Below are 17,216 nucleotides of genomic sequence, written 5' to 3'. Positions count from 1 at the left end.
CTACACTGGACTGGTACCTGAAGTGGAGGGCTGATCACCTTTCCTTCATGTGTAATCGATCGAGATAACACTGCGTTTATATGAAGCAGTGCCCTATGCACCATTGGGGTGCGGTAAGGGATTTATTATTATTATTATTTTCTTTAATTAAATATATGGAGAGAAAAAATATTGCAAAATTAATAATGTCATTGATTTATTGTAGAGACCCCCCTGAGATTCAAATTCATTAATTCGTCGAAAGAAAATGTTTTTTTCGTCTTTTTGATTCTTATTTTAGAGTTACACTATATAAAGATTATGAAAGGGTTAAAATAAAATAAATCCTTAATAGAGATTTATTTTTGCAGTTATGATTTTTACATACTCACAGATACATATATAGATCAATCTATTTCTAGAACCTTAAATATTAATTTTAATATATATTATTTAAATAGCTTTAAAAACAATGTTGCAATCTTTTGTAGCCATTTGCTTGCCACCTTGCCAACACAATGGGATATGTGTGGCCCCGGGACAGTGTAACTGCGCAGAAAACTTTAATGGTCCACAGTGCCAATTTGAAAAAAAACCTTGTCTGAACTATCCCCCGTTACCAAAAAACAGTAAAAGGAGTTGCACTTCTACGTAAGTATGAAAATAAATGAAAATATCTCTTCCGTTAATGAAATGAGATATTAATCCTATATGAAAAATCCAGGGCATTATTAAACTTGCAGTAAAAATGCAGTGCTCTAAGCCCCATTTAGTTTTCCATTTTCATTAGATAAGGGCAACAGGCGAGAGAAACATAAATATTACACTATTAGACTCTAAATCAAGGGTGGCCAACCGTGACCGTGGCCCGCGGGCTCTTACGTGCGGCCCGCGGTCATGTATGAAGAATATATTTTTAAACCAGTGATATATTTGTGATACAGGGTTTGATACATCAACAAAATTTATGTGCTTAAGTATTATCTATGAGCCAAGTAATGCACTTTGTTATAAACAGTGAACAATATCCGTTCGGACGCTTTTCAGCATCACCAATCACGAAAAATCTCGAAAGCCAGTTAAGATGTGCAACTTCAACTATTGAAATAGATTTAGAGAAATTAAGCGAAAAAAAACTCAAATCTCACACTGAGTGGCCATTGATAAATTGGTTTTATTTGAAATAAAATTGTTTCATTTACGTGTCCTAATTGATTTTTTAAATTTTTAAAAATGTTCATTACTATACAAATACATTTTTTGTTGTTTCTGTGTGTTTTCATCTCACATCTGGCTGTAGTAATGTTTTATTATTCAAAATTACCCTGATTGTACTTTCTGATTACCTTTCCATTCAAATTATTTATAAAACTTACAAAAAATCAGTAAGTATGAAATTCGTTGTTATGAAAAAAATTAATTATTTTTTTCTAATGTCTATATGCGGCCCTTGGGAAAATTTAAAGGCATCGATGCGGCCCGGGGTGCAATTTGGGTTGGCCAGGCCTGCTCTAAATAGTGTAATTGTTATCATTTTTGGGTCCTATTCATGAGACTGATTTTTTTTGTTTTCTTTATTGTAGATCATGTACAATTTCATGTGCTAAAGATCACCAGTTTCCTGACGGTTCTTCCATCACAAACTTGATTTGCAAGGAAGGAAACTGGATTCCTACAAGATCGGATATGGTGGTTATACCCAATTGTCAACCGATATGCCAACCACCGTGCATGAATGGGGGGAACTGTCTGGCTCTCAATGTTTGTCAATGCCCTCAGGAGTTCCGAGGGGCCCAGTGCCAGTATTGTAAGTTTTATTCATTTCATCGATTGTTGTAATAGTCTTAAGTACATAGTGTAGAATACTCCACCCTCACCATATTACAAATTTAATTTAGTTTTTTACATTTGATTTGCCTCACTGAGGATGCCAATATACACCATGACCGTATCACTAACCTTTAGACATTGGGTCTGGTTAGGGTCATTATAGTGATATACAAGTGAGAAATGTAAATATATTTGAATATTTCACGAGACATTTGAGAATGATTAAAAAGTACTACAATTTCGGCATGTATGATTGTTGACAAATGATAAAGTAATGCTTTTATAGCTGACGAGTTGGATCTGGAATGGAAGCAAAGCATGCTAGATGGTTACTTAGTTACAATAAAATTATTATGCAAAATGGTTAATGATATAAAAAGTAAAAATGTTAGCGGTTCAAGTATATTAAAGGCATTTCCGGACTTGCTGAATTTATTACCTAATCCTTACTTCTTAAATGTATTGTCTAATCAAATTCTTCTTGTTAAGGAATCAGCAGGTGAACATTGAATTAGTGTGAGTTATTGTGTGGCGAGTTTTATAACATGATTTGCCAATTATGAGAATATGCTGCACTGTGCTCCAGTCGACAACGCTGCTACATGCAGTTCCTGTCAACCCTCAGACCTAACAACTCATATCTTACAACTAGAATGACAAGCAGATTTATAATGAAGTGTTTTGAATTTTCTTCAACAGCTGCTGATGCTTGTACCGCAGCCAAATTAGGATTCAACGGTGGCTATAACTGTTCTGGTGATAGAGAAACCCTCTCATGCAGTCTGTCTTGTCCATCTGGCATTCACTTCGATAAAACACCTGTCCCATCTTATACATGCTCTTTTTCTAATGGAGTCTTCCTTCCTCAGCCAATACCTCAGTGTGTGTATGGTAAATATCTGTATCCTAAATCAATAATTAATAAAAAAGCAAATTTAAATTGTATTACAATCCTTGACAAACTACAATTGTTCTTTTATATTTATACAGGAAACCAACAAGTTGTAATAATGGGTGGATCTTCTCAAGCATTTTACAAGTCCAAAAACTACAGCAAAACACATGATAGCTATGGTGAAATACCTCATGGCAATTGGCACCACTCCAAAACTGGTGGTACATATGGTGCGGTGGGATCATTTGGATATTCGGTTTGTTGCAATGTATATTAATGCATATGTTAATGTTATACATATAGCTTAAACACATTGTATACAGATTTACTGCGCTTCTTAAATATGCTTGGTGCATGCAACTATCTGAAAACAGTAATGTGGACATTCAGTAAACTATGATAACTTGAATTTTAAAAAAAAAACTTATATTTTTTTACTTTGAAATATAGACTAAAAATATTAAAATACGTTATTTTAAAATATTATTCTGAAATAAGGAGATAAGTTGACTGTTTTATTTATTTTAAAATTAAACATGTATTAAAAATAAAAATGATTTAAAAAAAAATTAAGTCACATTTAAACACTGGCAACTAGTGAAGTAAACTAAAGATATTTTTGTAAAAATTATCCTTGTTCCTAATTCATGTAATTGTGCCACTCCGCGCTGAAGGTTGGCAATCATTGTGGCTATTTCTGCTTTGTTAAATGACCAGATATCAGTTTCAGGCTCAAACAAATTATTCTATTACCTAGGCCAGTGATTCCCAAAGTGGGTGATATCGTCTCCCTGTGGGTATCGGAAAGGTTTTATAGAGGGCGCTAAAGTGATTGAGCAGGGGGGCAATATATTTTTATTCCTCTCCCCTCGACAATAAGAATATGTCGCTCACTCCTTTCAAGAACGTCATAAATAAAAAAACTCGATTTTTCAGGAGAACGTTTTTAAAGTTTAAAAATATAATACAATGTATTAAAAATAAATATCAAGCCACTTACTGAACTTTTTACTGTGCAACACATCTTTTTAAGTAAAACCTGAAGGTTTTTTCTCCATTTGAAAAATATTTAGTTTATTTTAAAAAATAATTAAACAATACCTTTTCTTCAAAATGCAAAAACAACACTTTCTGCCCTGTAGCGGGTAAATATTAAGTTAAAAATATGCCGCTTCTGCTGGGATATAGTAAATTTTCTGTGCATTCCGAAAACATGCACAACTGAAAATTTACGAATTTTGATTTATGACGTTCTTGAAAGGAGTGAGCGATGTGACAATTTACTCTCCTTTTACTCTTTCCTCCTCTCTACTTATCATCAAATAGTTTTGACAGGGAGAAATGTTTATTTTATGATATTTTCAAAAACCAATAAATTTATATTTTATAATTATCCCCTGTAAGTAGGTCCTAGAAGGTTTATTTATTGTTATATTTTAGAATGACAGCGATCCCCGTTTGATGGGATCTACTAAATATGGCCATGGAGTAAATTATGTGACGGTAGAACCTGTCATTCCAAAACCGGGAACGTGCTTCACATGGGGTGGTGCTCATTTCAAGACATTTGATGGAAAAGTTTACAGGTTTCATATTTTTATTATATAATCACCAAAACAAGCATATTACTTCTCACCTTAAATATAAATGCATTTAAAATGCAAGACTACTCTGCTAATTGGACGTTTTAATGTTTAAAATGTATGTGTGTCTTTCTGTACCTTACAATGCAAAGTGCTGCTCATCGGACAAATGTCAATGACTTCCTCCTGTAAACTGTAAAGTAATAAATTGTCTAGATAATTGATCAATGAATCAATCATCTTGTCAGATTACCAAGTTATAATCTACAAGAAGAATTCGCTACCATTAATTCAATAATCTTAACCAACACTCGTAATTTATCTTATTTCTCAGTTTTGACTCTCCGTGCCGTCATATATTAGTTCGAGACAGCCAAGATAATACATTCAGTGTTGCCGTACAGAATTCTGACGATCGCAGACGAGTATTTATTTTTCTTCAAGACAAGGAATACTCATTGGAAGCTAATGGTAAATATTTCATTATTTTTTTAAACCTTAATCATATAATTCAACCTTTATTTATGTTGAAACCAACAGCAAGACGCAAGATCATAATATTTACAATTCATGTATGAGTGATTTTAGATGATGGAGGTGTAATATTTAAAAGCAGCAAGCGTCTTCTTCCCATTCCCGCCCAACTACCTGGTCTCCGTGTTCAGATGGCTGGTCACATGGTCCAGATGGTTCTGGAGACGCTCGGAGTCACAGTGAAATGGGACACCAAGGTACCTACTCCACACTCGACAAAGTATCGTGCTATTCTCGTTAGTCTAATAACACAAAATTGTGTTGTAATTTAAGAAATGAAGAGTAAAGAATCATTACAAATGTTTTGACTGGTGCAAGATCTGGAATAATCTTAATATCCAACTAGATTCTTAGCTCAAAAGTCGTCTGGTACTCTTAATATGAAATAGATGAAACTATCCAATTTTTAAACTGAACTGTGGGCATCCATATTCTAGGAGTATCCAAATACATTTTTCTGGTCTTCAAATAACTGGGCAATGACCCGAAGATCTATCCAAATACCATAAATACTCCTCCACAAACTCAACTAATTGGAGGGAGGTGTAACTATTGACATTTTTTATACAAAACTAATTTTAACTTTGCAAAAATAAAAATAAATTAAAAAAATGTATAGACATTGTTTTAATTCCAACTTATAAATCATTCAATAAATAAGTTTGTATTATTTTTTGATATTATTTTTTGACATCTCATCAAAGATGAAGAAGAATATGGAAGTCTGGGCATTTACGGGGCTTACGACCGTCATAGGCTGGTTTAAGTGACCACTTTACACACGTGTAACATTCACCAATTCTACCCATTATTGACAACCACACTACTAAATTCTTGGAAGTTCTATATATATGAACCAATTTAGAAACCTTGTTCATGAATCACTAGAACTTCACTAGAGACATCTATTGGTGAGATGTAAAGAAGCTTTTTATAATCCAGGATTCGGATCTCACATACTAATATAAGAGTTTCTGCTTAATAAAAAGCTTCTTTACATCTCACCAATAGATGTCTCTAGTGAAGTTCTAGTGATTCATGAACAAGGTTTCTAAATTGGTTCATATATATAGAACTTCCAAGAATTTAGTAGTGTGGTTGTCAATAATGGGTAGAATTGGTGAATGTTACACGTGTGTAAAGTGATCACTTAAACCAGCCTATGACGGTCGTAAGCCCTGTAAATGCCCAGACTTCCATATTCTTCTTCATCTTTGATGAGATGTCAAAAAATAATATGAAAATAACTCCTGTAATTGGAGATAATCCAGATTTTGTGAACAAGTATTTGGACACACTCAAAATATTGTAAATAAGTTTGTGTTTGATATGCAAAAAGCCCATAGAAATCATCACAATATACACTAAGATTATAATGATTTTTTAGATTCTTTTTCTACATTGTGATATTTTCTATAGATTTAATCCACATTGTTTGAAGATATGTTGTCCTCGTAAATTTTATGAATGATTTGGAACATTTTTTCTTGGCTAACAATTTACATAGCATATTTTAAAATGTACTTTCAGCAATTGGTGCAAATAGATGTGACAGAATCTCTATGGGGACGAACAGAAGGATTATGCGGAAAGATTGATGGAAATCCGGACAATGATGTCGTTACCAAAGAAGGAATTGTCCCCAAAACAATTGTAACGCTCGCTGATAGTTGGAAATATAAGAAGATTGGAGGTTATTTACTACTTTAATTCTTAATTTCAATGTACCTTGAAATTGTATTTGAGTTATATTATATTATAGTGTCGGGTTGTGGTCCCGTGGTTAGTGTCGCGGACTCTTGAGTCAGAGTTTCTCAGTTCGAACCCACTCTACCACAATTCGATACCTATTTCTAATAATGAGCCACTTAGACTCACAGAAATAGTATGAAATTAAGGTAATTTTGTAAACAATAAAAACACAAATATTTATTGTTTAATAAATAATAAATATTTCGTGGATTATATACCACATTAACGGTTATTGTGTTTTTTTCAGATGAATTATGCGAAGATACACCATCAGAGCAACACGCATGCAGTTTGAAGCCAAAGAAACTAGCGGCTGAAGCTGAAACATTCTGTAATAATTTAGTATCTAAAACGCGCTTCTCTGCCTGCAGTAAAGTAAGATATATGTTCAATGAAATTTGTGAGACCACTTAATCATTTACAAAGCTTTCATTTCAATAAATGATAATTATTCCAGATCATGGACATTTCTCTTTTACTCGAGTCTTGCAAATGGGACTACTGTGGATGTCCGCCTCATCAGTGTATGTATTTTTTTGATATTTTAATATTTGGTATATTTTATTCACTAGCAGTGAATACATATGCACTAGAGACTATGGCTCTGACAAGAAGAAACTCAGGGAAGCTCAAATGCACACAGTGATCTATGGAAAAATCCATGCTTGATTTAAGCCTGAGAGATAAAGTATAAAATGAAAAAATCAAGAACAGAACCAAAACAGCAGATATCATGGATCACGTGGCAAGACTCAAGTGGCAATGGGTGGGATATGTTGCAAGACAGGATCCCACAGATGACCCCCAATTTTTTTAATATAGAGACAGGTAAATAAAAAGATAGGAAAATCCCAAAAAAGATGGTCCGACAACATAGTCGGTGTGAGCGAGGTTGAAACTGGCTTAAATAGCAACCAATTGAAGGTAATGGAAGGATACGGAAGAGGCCTATATCCAGCAGTGCAGAACAGAAGGTTAGAGAAGAAGAAGTTACTTTATTACTCTTTTGAGAATAATGTTTGATTTCAGCTCGAGAAGAATGCGGTTGTGACAGTTTGGCAGTGTATGCAGGACAGTGCACCGCCCAAGGAATCAAGTCACTTGCCAAATGGAGGGATGTAGACACATGCAGTGAGTTTCTTGTTATAGTCACAACAACTAGATAATGAATGCATTGCAATATTAGAATATACGCTGTTGTTTCTTCCTAGTGATGAATTGCACGGGCGGTCGTGTATATCAGTGGTGCGGACCTCCAGTCCAGCTGAGCTGCGGTAGCCCCGCTGAAGACTCTGCCCACCAAGAGGGAGCTTCCTGTACTGAGGGCTGCTTCTGCCCCCCGGACACTTTGCTGCACGCCGGGCACTGCGTCACCAAAGATCAGTGTCCTTGCAGACTCCGAGGGAAGCAGTTCCCCCCTGGAACTAGTGTACCCAAGGATTGCAATACTTGGTAATGCTTCATTAAATTCAAAGTTATTTCACGAACAGAATCGAACCCTATTGTAGTCAATATGCAGTAACTGGCGCAAGAACTTAGTGCGGCCAGACTAGTACCAACATTTTTTTTTTTGCACTAAAAATAAGTATTTTATTTGTATTGTCCGCCCCTGTAGTCTAGTGATTTCTGCATTTGGCTTCCACGATAAAGTCCCGAGTTCAATTCTCAGAGTTATTAAAGAAAATATAAGTGATTTTTCACCCCAATATTTATTTAATATCACCATGGATAGCTGCCTGAAGTGCAGGACTCATAACCTTACCTCTATGAAAGCAGCTATCAAGAAACTATATTGATAAAATGCAGTACTCTATGCATTTGAGGATGAAGATAAGGGTAAGAGTAATAGAATAAAAAATGAACAATAAGGTTCACTTTAAATATAATTTCATTTAAGTGGATTGACCATTGAAGTGTTATGGGACTTAATATGGGACTTAAAAGTGTTATGGTGTTATGTTAAAATTACACTTAAGTATTGTCACATGAAATTGTACTAAAAACATCATTAATTATATTTTTATAATACTTACATTTTTGGAAATTTATTCAGCAGAGGAATGTAGTAATCATTATGATTTATTATGCTGCTAAATGGTTAAAAAGCGTTCCCTTCTTTAAGTTCTTTAAGTTCCCTTCCTAGATTACGGGAAATTTGAAAATTTACGACGGACATCCAATCCGTGTGGAGCACCAAGGCAACACATGTAAAGAATGTAGTGACAACTAGCATGAATGTAGTAACAACTAGCATGAATGTAGTGACAACTAGCATGAATGTAGTGACAACTAGCATGTGTAACTCATTCGTGATTGGTATACCAGAGAACGGATACATTCTACCTGACAGACATTTACACTTATGCTAAATTATTGATTTAAATTTCCCCAGCACCTGTCAGAATGGAGAGTGGCTGTGCACGCAAGTGTCGTGCGGGGCTCGGTGCTCCGCCGTAGGAGACCCTCATTACCAGACCTTCGATGGACGGAGATTCAACTTCATGGGGCAGTGCTCCTACTACCTGGTGAAGGGAAATAACTTCAGTATTGAGGGAGAGAATGTCGCTTGCTCTGGAGCCATATCTTTAGTAAGTAAACATCAACTAAGTAACACAAGCTGATATGCTACCCTGAGTGACCTAGCCATTGCTGCTATTCTCCTTTTCTCTCATATTCTTCTGATTTTATTGTTAATTACATGATGCTATTTTTATTGTTCATTACATGATGGGAATTCAAGGTGATCAGTTGTGTGCTTCAGGTACCAGTCCAGGGTATAACACCCTGGACTGGTACATAAATATTGAGTGAAAAATTGCTAATAATATTTTGAATCGATCGTTGAGAATCAAACCTAAGATCTTCAGCCTGGTAGTCAAATAGTCGCACTTATCAGTAAGTTACGGAGGCGGAGGCAAGAAACATATTTGGATAAATATTTTTTGTTGTTGTAGGCTATGAATCTTGCTAACGATGATAATATATATGACCTGCCGTCCTGCACTAAGGCTGTGATCATCCGATACGGCGAAACTGTTGTCCAGCTGAAGCAAGGTCGAGCTGTAGTCGTTAATGGGAAGGATGTAAATAAGCTTCCCGCTAAAGTCGGAGGGATGAAAATTCGAATTGTGTCTTCGCTTTTCCTTTTAGGTTTGTAAACATATTTATATTTTTTGTAATGCAATGTGGAATCCTTGTTTACAAAAAAAATTGTAATTATAATAATTTTGGATAATTTAAGTAGTGCTATTTTTTGTAAAATACTACCTCAAGAGTGCTTCACCGTAATTTAATTGGGCAAAAGGAGATTGTGGAAATAATTTAGCAAACAAATGTTTTTTTACTTTTTTTCTAAAGATCATATAACTCTTACTGTTTCTAACTACTGGTGGAAGAGCATTTCATGCCATCAGTCTGTAACAGCAAAGGCACACTCTCGAACCGTGAGACGTCTATCAACCAATTCGTCTGTAATGCACAACTCTTTTAGATACTCTGGAGCCATATTATGTATTGATTTATACATGAGGAGACAGAGTTTTACTCTACCCTTTTGGGAATGCGTAATCAGTGTAGTCCGTGAAGTAGAGGAGTGATGTGACTGAATTTAGAAATTATAAGAATATAAAACATTTTTAAGCATATAAGCACCCATCTAAATAAGTATATCAAAGATTTAAATGTTCAACCAGCACAGGTGTGATAATATTTGATGCTGTTTTTTTTTAACAGTGGAATTACCAAATGGGCTTGAAGTATGGTGGGACGGACTGACTAGAGCTCATGTAGACGCACCAGCATCGTTCCGAGGAAAAACTAAGGTAGTTGACTGTTTGAAGCCGGCTATTATTATTTGTTTAAAAATTGCTTTACCTCCTGTTGGCGTATCTATAATTTGTACACAAGCTTTAAAATACCCACAGTAAGTTAAAAAAAAAAAAATATTGTTAATTTTAATGTTTTCACTAGGGTTTGTGCGGCACATTCAATTCTAACCAGAAAGATGACTTCCTGACTCCTGAGGGAGATGTGGAGCAGGCCGTGATACCCTTCGCCAATAAGTGGAAGACGGGAGAGCAGTGCAACGATTTGGCGGACAAGGAAGATTCACATCCGTGCGATGTCAACGTGCAGAACAAGGCCACTGCCGAGAAGTTGTGCGAGAAACTCAAGAGTCAGCTATTTGCCGGTAAGTTTGGGAGATTTAATTTGGTAGTCTGGCCTCAGCCACCAGCTCCACACGGATCCCATTGTCCCATTAATACATTTTAGCTGAAACTCTTCTTGACCAACACATGCAACTCAACATTGTATTGTCCGAACATACACATATATTACTCGAAATAGTCCTATAACAATCTGATATTGTATTGAATAAAACCTTTGATGCTTTCTAACATTTGTGCCTTTCTAAGGTTTATATATTACCAACATAACGTAGCAGGTACGCCAAATTGAAAAGACAAGGATAGAGACGGGTGGAGACTGACTATAAAGAAGCAAATCAATCATCACATAGATAGGTTAAAACCCACGAAGAAGAGTTATTTTAATGGGCATAAGTGCCACTCAAATATCTGCCGCAATCTTTATGTTCGCCATTCTACGTTTCCCGGATTGTCTCACAGATCATGTATAAATATATATATATATATGCTCTTATTTACTTTTGTTTTTGATCAAATACAGAATGCCACTGGAGTGTTGACGTAACCCCTTTTTACGAGGACTGCATGTATGACATGTGCGCATGCGAGGGCTCTGCAGACCGCTGTTTGTGCCCCATCATCGGGGCCTACGCCACCGAGTGCGCTCGTCAGGGGGTGCAGGTGCAGTGGCGACTTAATGTCAAGGAATGTGGTAAGTTTATTCTGTTGGTAATTATTGAATACGGCATCTGGCCCTTTAAGTCTCTTATTTCTAGTAATAATACTTTATTGTAAACCAAGTTAGTGATATGATAATGTTCTTTAGTTCAATGTAAGAGATTGAATGTAAAATAAACAGTATAAATATTATTATGAGTACAAGTTTCTTTATGTGCTGATTGAGATTTGGTTGGTGCCCATAAGAAATAAAATCAAAAACAACACTCCATGTACTAATTTAGCATTCCATTAAATATTTTACAAATCAACATATAATATTTTGAATTTTGATGTTGGTTGAAACTGTGAAATAATAATAATAATACCTAACCTTAAATAAAATGTAAAAAATCGAGGGTAAAATTAATAATCTATGGATTTTTCCATAGACAATTCAGATATTGTTTATGGTTATGATAAATTCAAAGTTAACTGGAATAAATTAAATTAATGAAATATTTCTGCAGAGGTCCACTGTCCCGGTGGCCAAATGTACCAGGTGTGTGGAGACTCATGCGAGCGGAGCTGTCGGGACCTCTCCGACGCGTGGCTGGATTCCATGGACGCGAGCGAGGAGGCACATTGCAAGCCCCGCTGTGTGGAGGGATGCAACTGTCCCCCGGGAGAGGCGCTGGACGCTGGCGGGGAGTGCGTCCCGCAAGCCTCCTGCCCGTGCATTCACGCCGGACTGGAGTTCCCTCCACAATACAAAGAAGTGAGACCGGGGAATAAGCAGCAAGAACTTTGGTGAGGGTCATCCATTATATTTCTCAAACCTCAAATAGACTCCTAGAATGTATTTCTATAAATCAATTGATTGTACAGTCCTAGTGACATATTTCGAGACAGTTTTTACCCAAGCACCACATTTGAAATCAGACGTTTACACTATTTATTTATTTTTTTAAACACTTTTTGTCTTCACAGATATATAAGTTTATTAAGACTACGCTTAATGTAAAAGATATGTTCCAATTATTTTCAGTGCTAAACAAAACAGCTTTAAACGAGGTCATGTTACTCGTAAATAAATCTATGCAAATCTACGTAAATACGTAAGTACGTATCTACGTAAATCTATGCACTTTGGGACTGCATGTAGGTATCAAATAAACAATTTCTAATATTTATTAAATTTTATTTTAGTGTATGTAATGGAGCTAAGTGGGATTGCCGTCCTGCCACTCCTGAGGAAATAATGTCCTATCCAAGAGCTGCTGATATCAAGGACAAATGTAGCGCTGCTAATAATGAGGAGTTCACAACTTGTGAGCCTGTGGAACCAGTGACTTGCAAGGTGATGTTCCTTCCATATACCTTCATCAGAAACTATACTTAAAATGACCCTAGAGCTATCTTACTTTTTAGACACTGTACTAATCTATCAAAATGTTTTTTTCCTTAGAATATGCATCAGACAGTGGTGCGCAGTAGTAATGCGGAATGTCACCCGGGCTGCCAGTGTAAGAAAGGCTTTGTGTTAGACACCTTTGCTCACTGCTGCATCAAGGCCGAAGACTGTCCGTGTCATCACGGAGGACGTAGCTACTCTGATGGAGAAACCATGCAGGAAGACTGCAATACCTGGTACATAATTTTGTCAAACCTGTAACAAATAATAGCTGCTTCTGCTTTAGCTGCTTTATAATTCTGGAATGCTTCTAATTTTTTACAAGAGTCTTTCAATATATAAATATATGTTTACCATAAATTTAAGTTTGTAGTGAGAGTTGCTCCTTAGCTTGCAAACGTGCATATTTTGGTACAAGAAATTTCAGATTTGAGACGTGTTGGTATTGAATTCTCAGAAATTTTTAGACTACTTGCAGTCAAGGAATCCTCTCAAAAAGGATCACACATTTCTAACTGCAAAACTGGCATGGAATCCCAAGAGATCCTGTCATTGCCATATACTCATCTGTGGAATGTGTGCCTCTCCCAAACACTTTTTACATGATATTACCACACTTTAGTGGCTGTTAGACGAATATGTATTCAATAATATGTAATGTGTATTTTCAGTAAATGCACGGGCGGCAAGTGGTCTTGTGAAAAGCGGCCTTGTGCCGGTGTGTGCAGCACATGGGGTGACTCTCACTTCGAAACGTTTGACGGTCGAACATACGACTTCCAAGGAGTGTGCACATACTTGTTGACAAAAGGAGGTTTTGATATGCCAGGACAGAGTTTCGTGGTGGAGATTCAGGTATGTGTGACTTGAGTTGATTTAATTACAGATATTATTGATATAACAAATTTTGATTATCATGTTTTTATTGTATTCCCAGAATGAAGTTTGTGGTACATCCGGAGTAACTTGCTCTAAAGCTATTACACTCAAAGTTGGAACAGCCCCTAATATGGAATCCATTACATTTACAAAAGATAAAGCTCTCCCGGACACAAAAGATCTTAAAAGGTAAAGATTCTAATAGATTATAAACTTTAATCTCTCTTTTTTATAATTTTTCTTTTTTGACACTGCGTATCCAATACGGGTTAGTGTTTTATTGGGCAGGTACTTTGCGCGCGTATTACGTTCTTTCAATGTAGTAAGGTGGTAAAATACAAGGAAAATGTGTAAAATAAAATGAAACAATATTATTGTTTTCCATTTTTAGAACAGTTGTCTGTATTTACAATATTAAGAGTGTGTTCAAATTTTTGTTTGTAAATGCTAGATTTGCTCTACTTAGGAGTTATTAATATTTTGAATATAAATTATAAATATTTTGTTGCAATAATATTAAAATGGTATTTTCATTAAACAGAATAAACATCCGCCATGCCGGCCTGTTTATATTTGCTGAAGTTCCGTCATTGGGTTTGGTAGTGCAATGGGATCGAGGAACAAGAGTGTACGTCAAAGCTGATCCAAAGTGGAAAGGAAGAGTAAGTCAAATAATCTTTTAAGTATTTCTTGCATATTTGTATGCATCAATAATTTTATCACTAAAAACATTCTATTTTTAGTTGAAAGGATTGTGTGGAAATTACGATGACAACGAAGGAGATGACTTCCAAACTCCATCGGGAGGTGTGAGCGAGTCATCCGCCCGAATATTTGGCGACTCCTGGAAACTGCAGCCTCACTGTCCACCCGCTTCTGAGGTTCAGGTAATTAAGCCATGATTTTGTATGCATTTAGTGCACAACGCACCGCACAGAATGACTGATGCTAACTGGAATATTAATTGTACAGAAGCAAGGTGATTGGTCCTGCGCTTCAAATTCTTGGATGAAGGAAAAGAATATGTTTGATGGGATGCAGATGATGAAAGTGACGGACATTACTGCTATACGGGAAATAAAATAGAGGAGAAATAATAGATAGGAAAAGGAGAATAGCAATAATGGTAACAGGCATCTGGGTTACATACCCTTACTCTTAGTGGCGTGTGTAAATTGTCCACATCTAATTTGTGCAAATAACTTGAGAAAATATTTCACAACTACATTTTAAACTGTTGAAGAGTATGGACAAAATGGTTAATCTTGTATTTCACATGTATGGACATCTTTGCATGTTTTTTTTAGTTTTTGGCCAATTATAACATAACTCAGACATGATATAGATTTCAAAATGATATAATCATATATTTAGAAGTAATATATATATATATATATATATATATATATATATATATAAATGAACCAGGACACATGTGCCCTGCACCCGGAGCGGCAGTCCTGGGCAGTGCGGCGCTGCGGGGCCCTGAAGCGTGCCCCCTTCACCGCGTGCCACTCGGAGGTGCCTCCTGGAGATTACTTAAAGCGCTGTGAGCGGGACACGTGCGCGTGTGGGCTCGGCGGCGACTGCGAGTGTCTGTGCACCGCGCTTGCGGCATACGCCCACGTGTGTGCGTCCAGAGGTGTCCCCATCAAGTGGAGGACTCAGGAACTTTGCCGTAAGATATCGTCTTTCAGATAAAGGCTCTAAATTCCATACTTCTCTCTCATCCCCGTTGAGACATCTTTAAGATTATATTTTTGTTTTTAGCTATGCAGTGTGATGAAACTTGCACCAACTATAGCCCTTGCATATCGGCATGTCCTGTGGAGACTTGTGACAACACATTGTTCTATTCAGAAATAACCGAGATGTGCCCACAAGATACTTGCGTGGAAGGTACAAATTATTTTATTACCAAAGTATCATTGGGATATAAAACTATGGTATGCAATTAATTAAAACTATTTGATTGATTTTATCCTTAGGTTGCAAATCTAAGAAAAAACCATGTCCTAAGGGTCAAATTCGAAGTAACAGTAGTGTCGAGGAGTGTGTTCCTCGCTCTTCTTGTAAACCTCTCTGTCTCACTCTTCCGAATGGTAAAGCAATACTAGAGGGAGAGATCATAGAGCAGGACGAGTGTCACTCCTGCCACTGTTCTCGCGGTAATAGGATCTGTAAAGGCTTGCCTTGCTCCACGCCTCCGGTTAGTAAGACATTATTATTTTCTAAATCATATTCTATTAACTTGAATTTGTTTTCAACTTTGAATTTTTTTGTCAAATATAAAACTAATTATTTTATCTTGAATTGTGTTTGTATTAACAGGTTGTATTGCGTGTAAATTGATATATTAGATGACCAGGGTTATGGTATTGGTGTGTATAGTATTTTTTGCATGTTAGTGAAGAGACTGGTACATCTTTAACCCGATGGTTGCCAGAGACGAGATATCTCGGCAAATGGCGGAGTGCCCGTATGGCCAGAGACGAGATATCTTGTCAGTACTTTTGATGACGTATTACTCCGCAGTTTTAACTCATATTGACAATCTGTCAAAAACGGAACATACATTGCCATCAGTTGAAGTTGTCACAAAATATTTTATAAAGTTTTTAAATACTTTTAAGTGATTTATCGGTATCACTTTCAGCTGACAGTTGACAGATGTCATTAGGGCTACCACTCAAACCACTTGAAATATTGATTATTTTAATCGATTGTTTTGAACGCCAGGGGTTTTTATTTTGCTCAATTTTTTTGTGTTTTTCTTATTATTTTAATATTCCATTGATAAATAATAGTTGTGTGTTAATATTAAATTTAATAAAAACTTGCGTGTGCGACTTAGTGTGACAACCCTGAAAATTTGAAACTGGTTTAACTTCAAGAATAAAACTCTAACAATCGATGCGGGATATAATATTTGGTAAGTAAATTATAATTCAATAAAAACAACAAAAAAAAAAATCTTTAGACAACTTTTTTTTTTCAAAAAAATACTTGGCCTGTTGAGCACTGCCGCGTAATTTATTTGCGGCTATGAAAAGGTTAACACAAAGTGAGTCCACAAGGCAGTAACATAATATTTCGAGTGTCTCTGTTTGTTTAGCCCAGCAGCTCAACGACTGTAGGATCCCCTCACTTGATGGAGCAGAAGACCAAATGCACCAGCGGATGGACGGAGTGGATCAGCAACTCGGTTCCGCAACACTCCAAGGACTCCAAGAACCTCAAGTCCACCAAATCCAGCAAACCGTACTCTGTAGAAGTTGAACATCTACCCACATTACTTGAAATGGTAACCAATTTATGATTAACACCTTTAAATCATTATTTTAAGGGTTTTCTAAAACTGTCATTTTTAATGAACATTTTACCAGATATCCAACAGTTTTTATTATTTGTCTTCCCCTTCTTCTAACTTTTATTAGCAGGCAATGGGTGCATAGGACACTGTACCGCTTGACAGGGTTACGTTGATCGTTACATTAATTACTTGTACTCGTAGGTATCAAGCATCAAATCTTCGGGTGTGTGAT

The 17,216-nt window shown here is 36.1% G+C and overlaps 1 protein-coding gene across 1 annotated transcript in view; it reads left to right on the top strand.

Moving 5' to 3' along the window:
- Positions 1-17,216, top strand: part of LOC148309736 (hemocytin-like) — a 49,385-nt gene that overhangs the window by 5,006 nt on the left and 27,163 nt on the right. Inside the window, exons 5-32 of the mRNA XM_088259562.1 lie at positions 471-630; positions 1,563-1,786; positions 2,509-2,700; positions 2,800-2,960; positions 4,145-4,290; positions 4,622-4,758; positions 4,876-5,018; positions 6,352-6,514; positions 6,821-6,948; positions 7,031-7,097; positions 7,603-7,704; positions 7,785-8,025; positions 8,966-9,161; positions 9,528-9,723; positions 10,306-10,394; positions 10,543-10,762; positions 11,263-11,433; positions 11,909-12,188; positions 12,588-12,738; positions 12,847-13,028; positions 13,464-13,647; positions 13,730-13,860; positions 14,213-14,333; positions 14,415-14,558; positions 15,100-15,349; positions 15,442-15,570; positions 15,660-15,880; positions 16,787-16,975. Coding sequence (XP_088115688.1) covers positions 471-630; positions 1,563-1,786; positions 2,509-2,700; positions 2,800-2,960; positions 4,145-4,290; positions 4,622-4,758; positions 4,876-5,018; positions 6,352-6,514; positions 6,821-6,948; positions 7,031-7,097; positions 7,603-7,704; positions 7,785-8,025; positions 8,966-9,161; positions 9,528-9,723; positions 10,306-10,394; positions 10,543-10,762; positions 11,263-11,433; positions 11,909-12,188; positions 12,588-12,738; positions 12,847-13,028; positions 13,464-13,647; positions 13,730-13,860; positions 14,213-14,333; positions 14,415-14,558; positions 15,100-15,349; positions 15,442-15,570; positions 15,660-15,880; positions 16,787-16,975 — 4,718 coding nt within the window. The remainder of the gene's footprint in view (positions 1-470; positions 631-1,562; positions 1,787-2,508; positions 2,701-2,799; positions 2,961-4,144; positions 4,291-4,621; positions 4,759-4,875; positions 5,019-6,351; positions 6,515-6,820; positions 6,949-7,030; positions 7,098-7,602; positions 7,705-7,784; positions 8,026-8,965; positions 9,162-9,527; positions 9,724-10,305; positions 10,395-10,542; positions 10,763-11,262; positions 11,434-11,908; positions 12,189-12,587; positions 12,739-12,846; positions 13,029-13,463; positions 13,648-13,729; positions 13,861-14,212; positions 14,334-14,414; positions 14,559-15,099; positions 15,350-15,441; positions 15,571-15,659; positions 15,881-16,786; positions 16,976-17,216) is intronic.

This window comes from Brachycentrus maculatus, unplaced genomic scaffold (genome assembly GCF_059751285.1).
Source record: "Brachycentrus maculatus isolate JH-2025_06_01 unplaced genomic scaffold, ASM5975128v1 h1tg000118l, whole genome shotgun sequence".
Taxonomy (NCBI): domain Eukaryota; kingdom Metazoa; phylum Arthropoda; class Insecta; order Trichoptera; family Brachycentridae; genus Brachycentrus; species Brachycentrus maculatus.
This window is presented reverse-complemented; position numbering and strand designations above follow the sequence as displayed.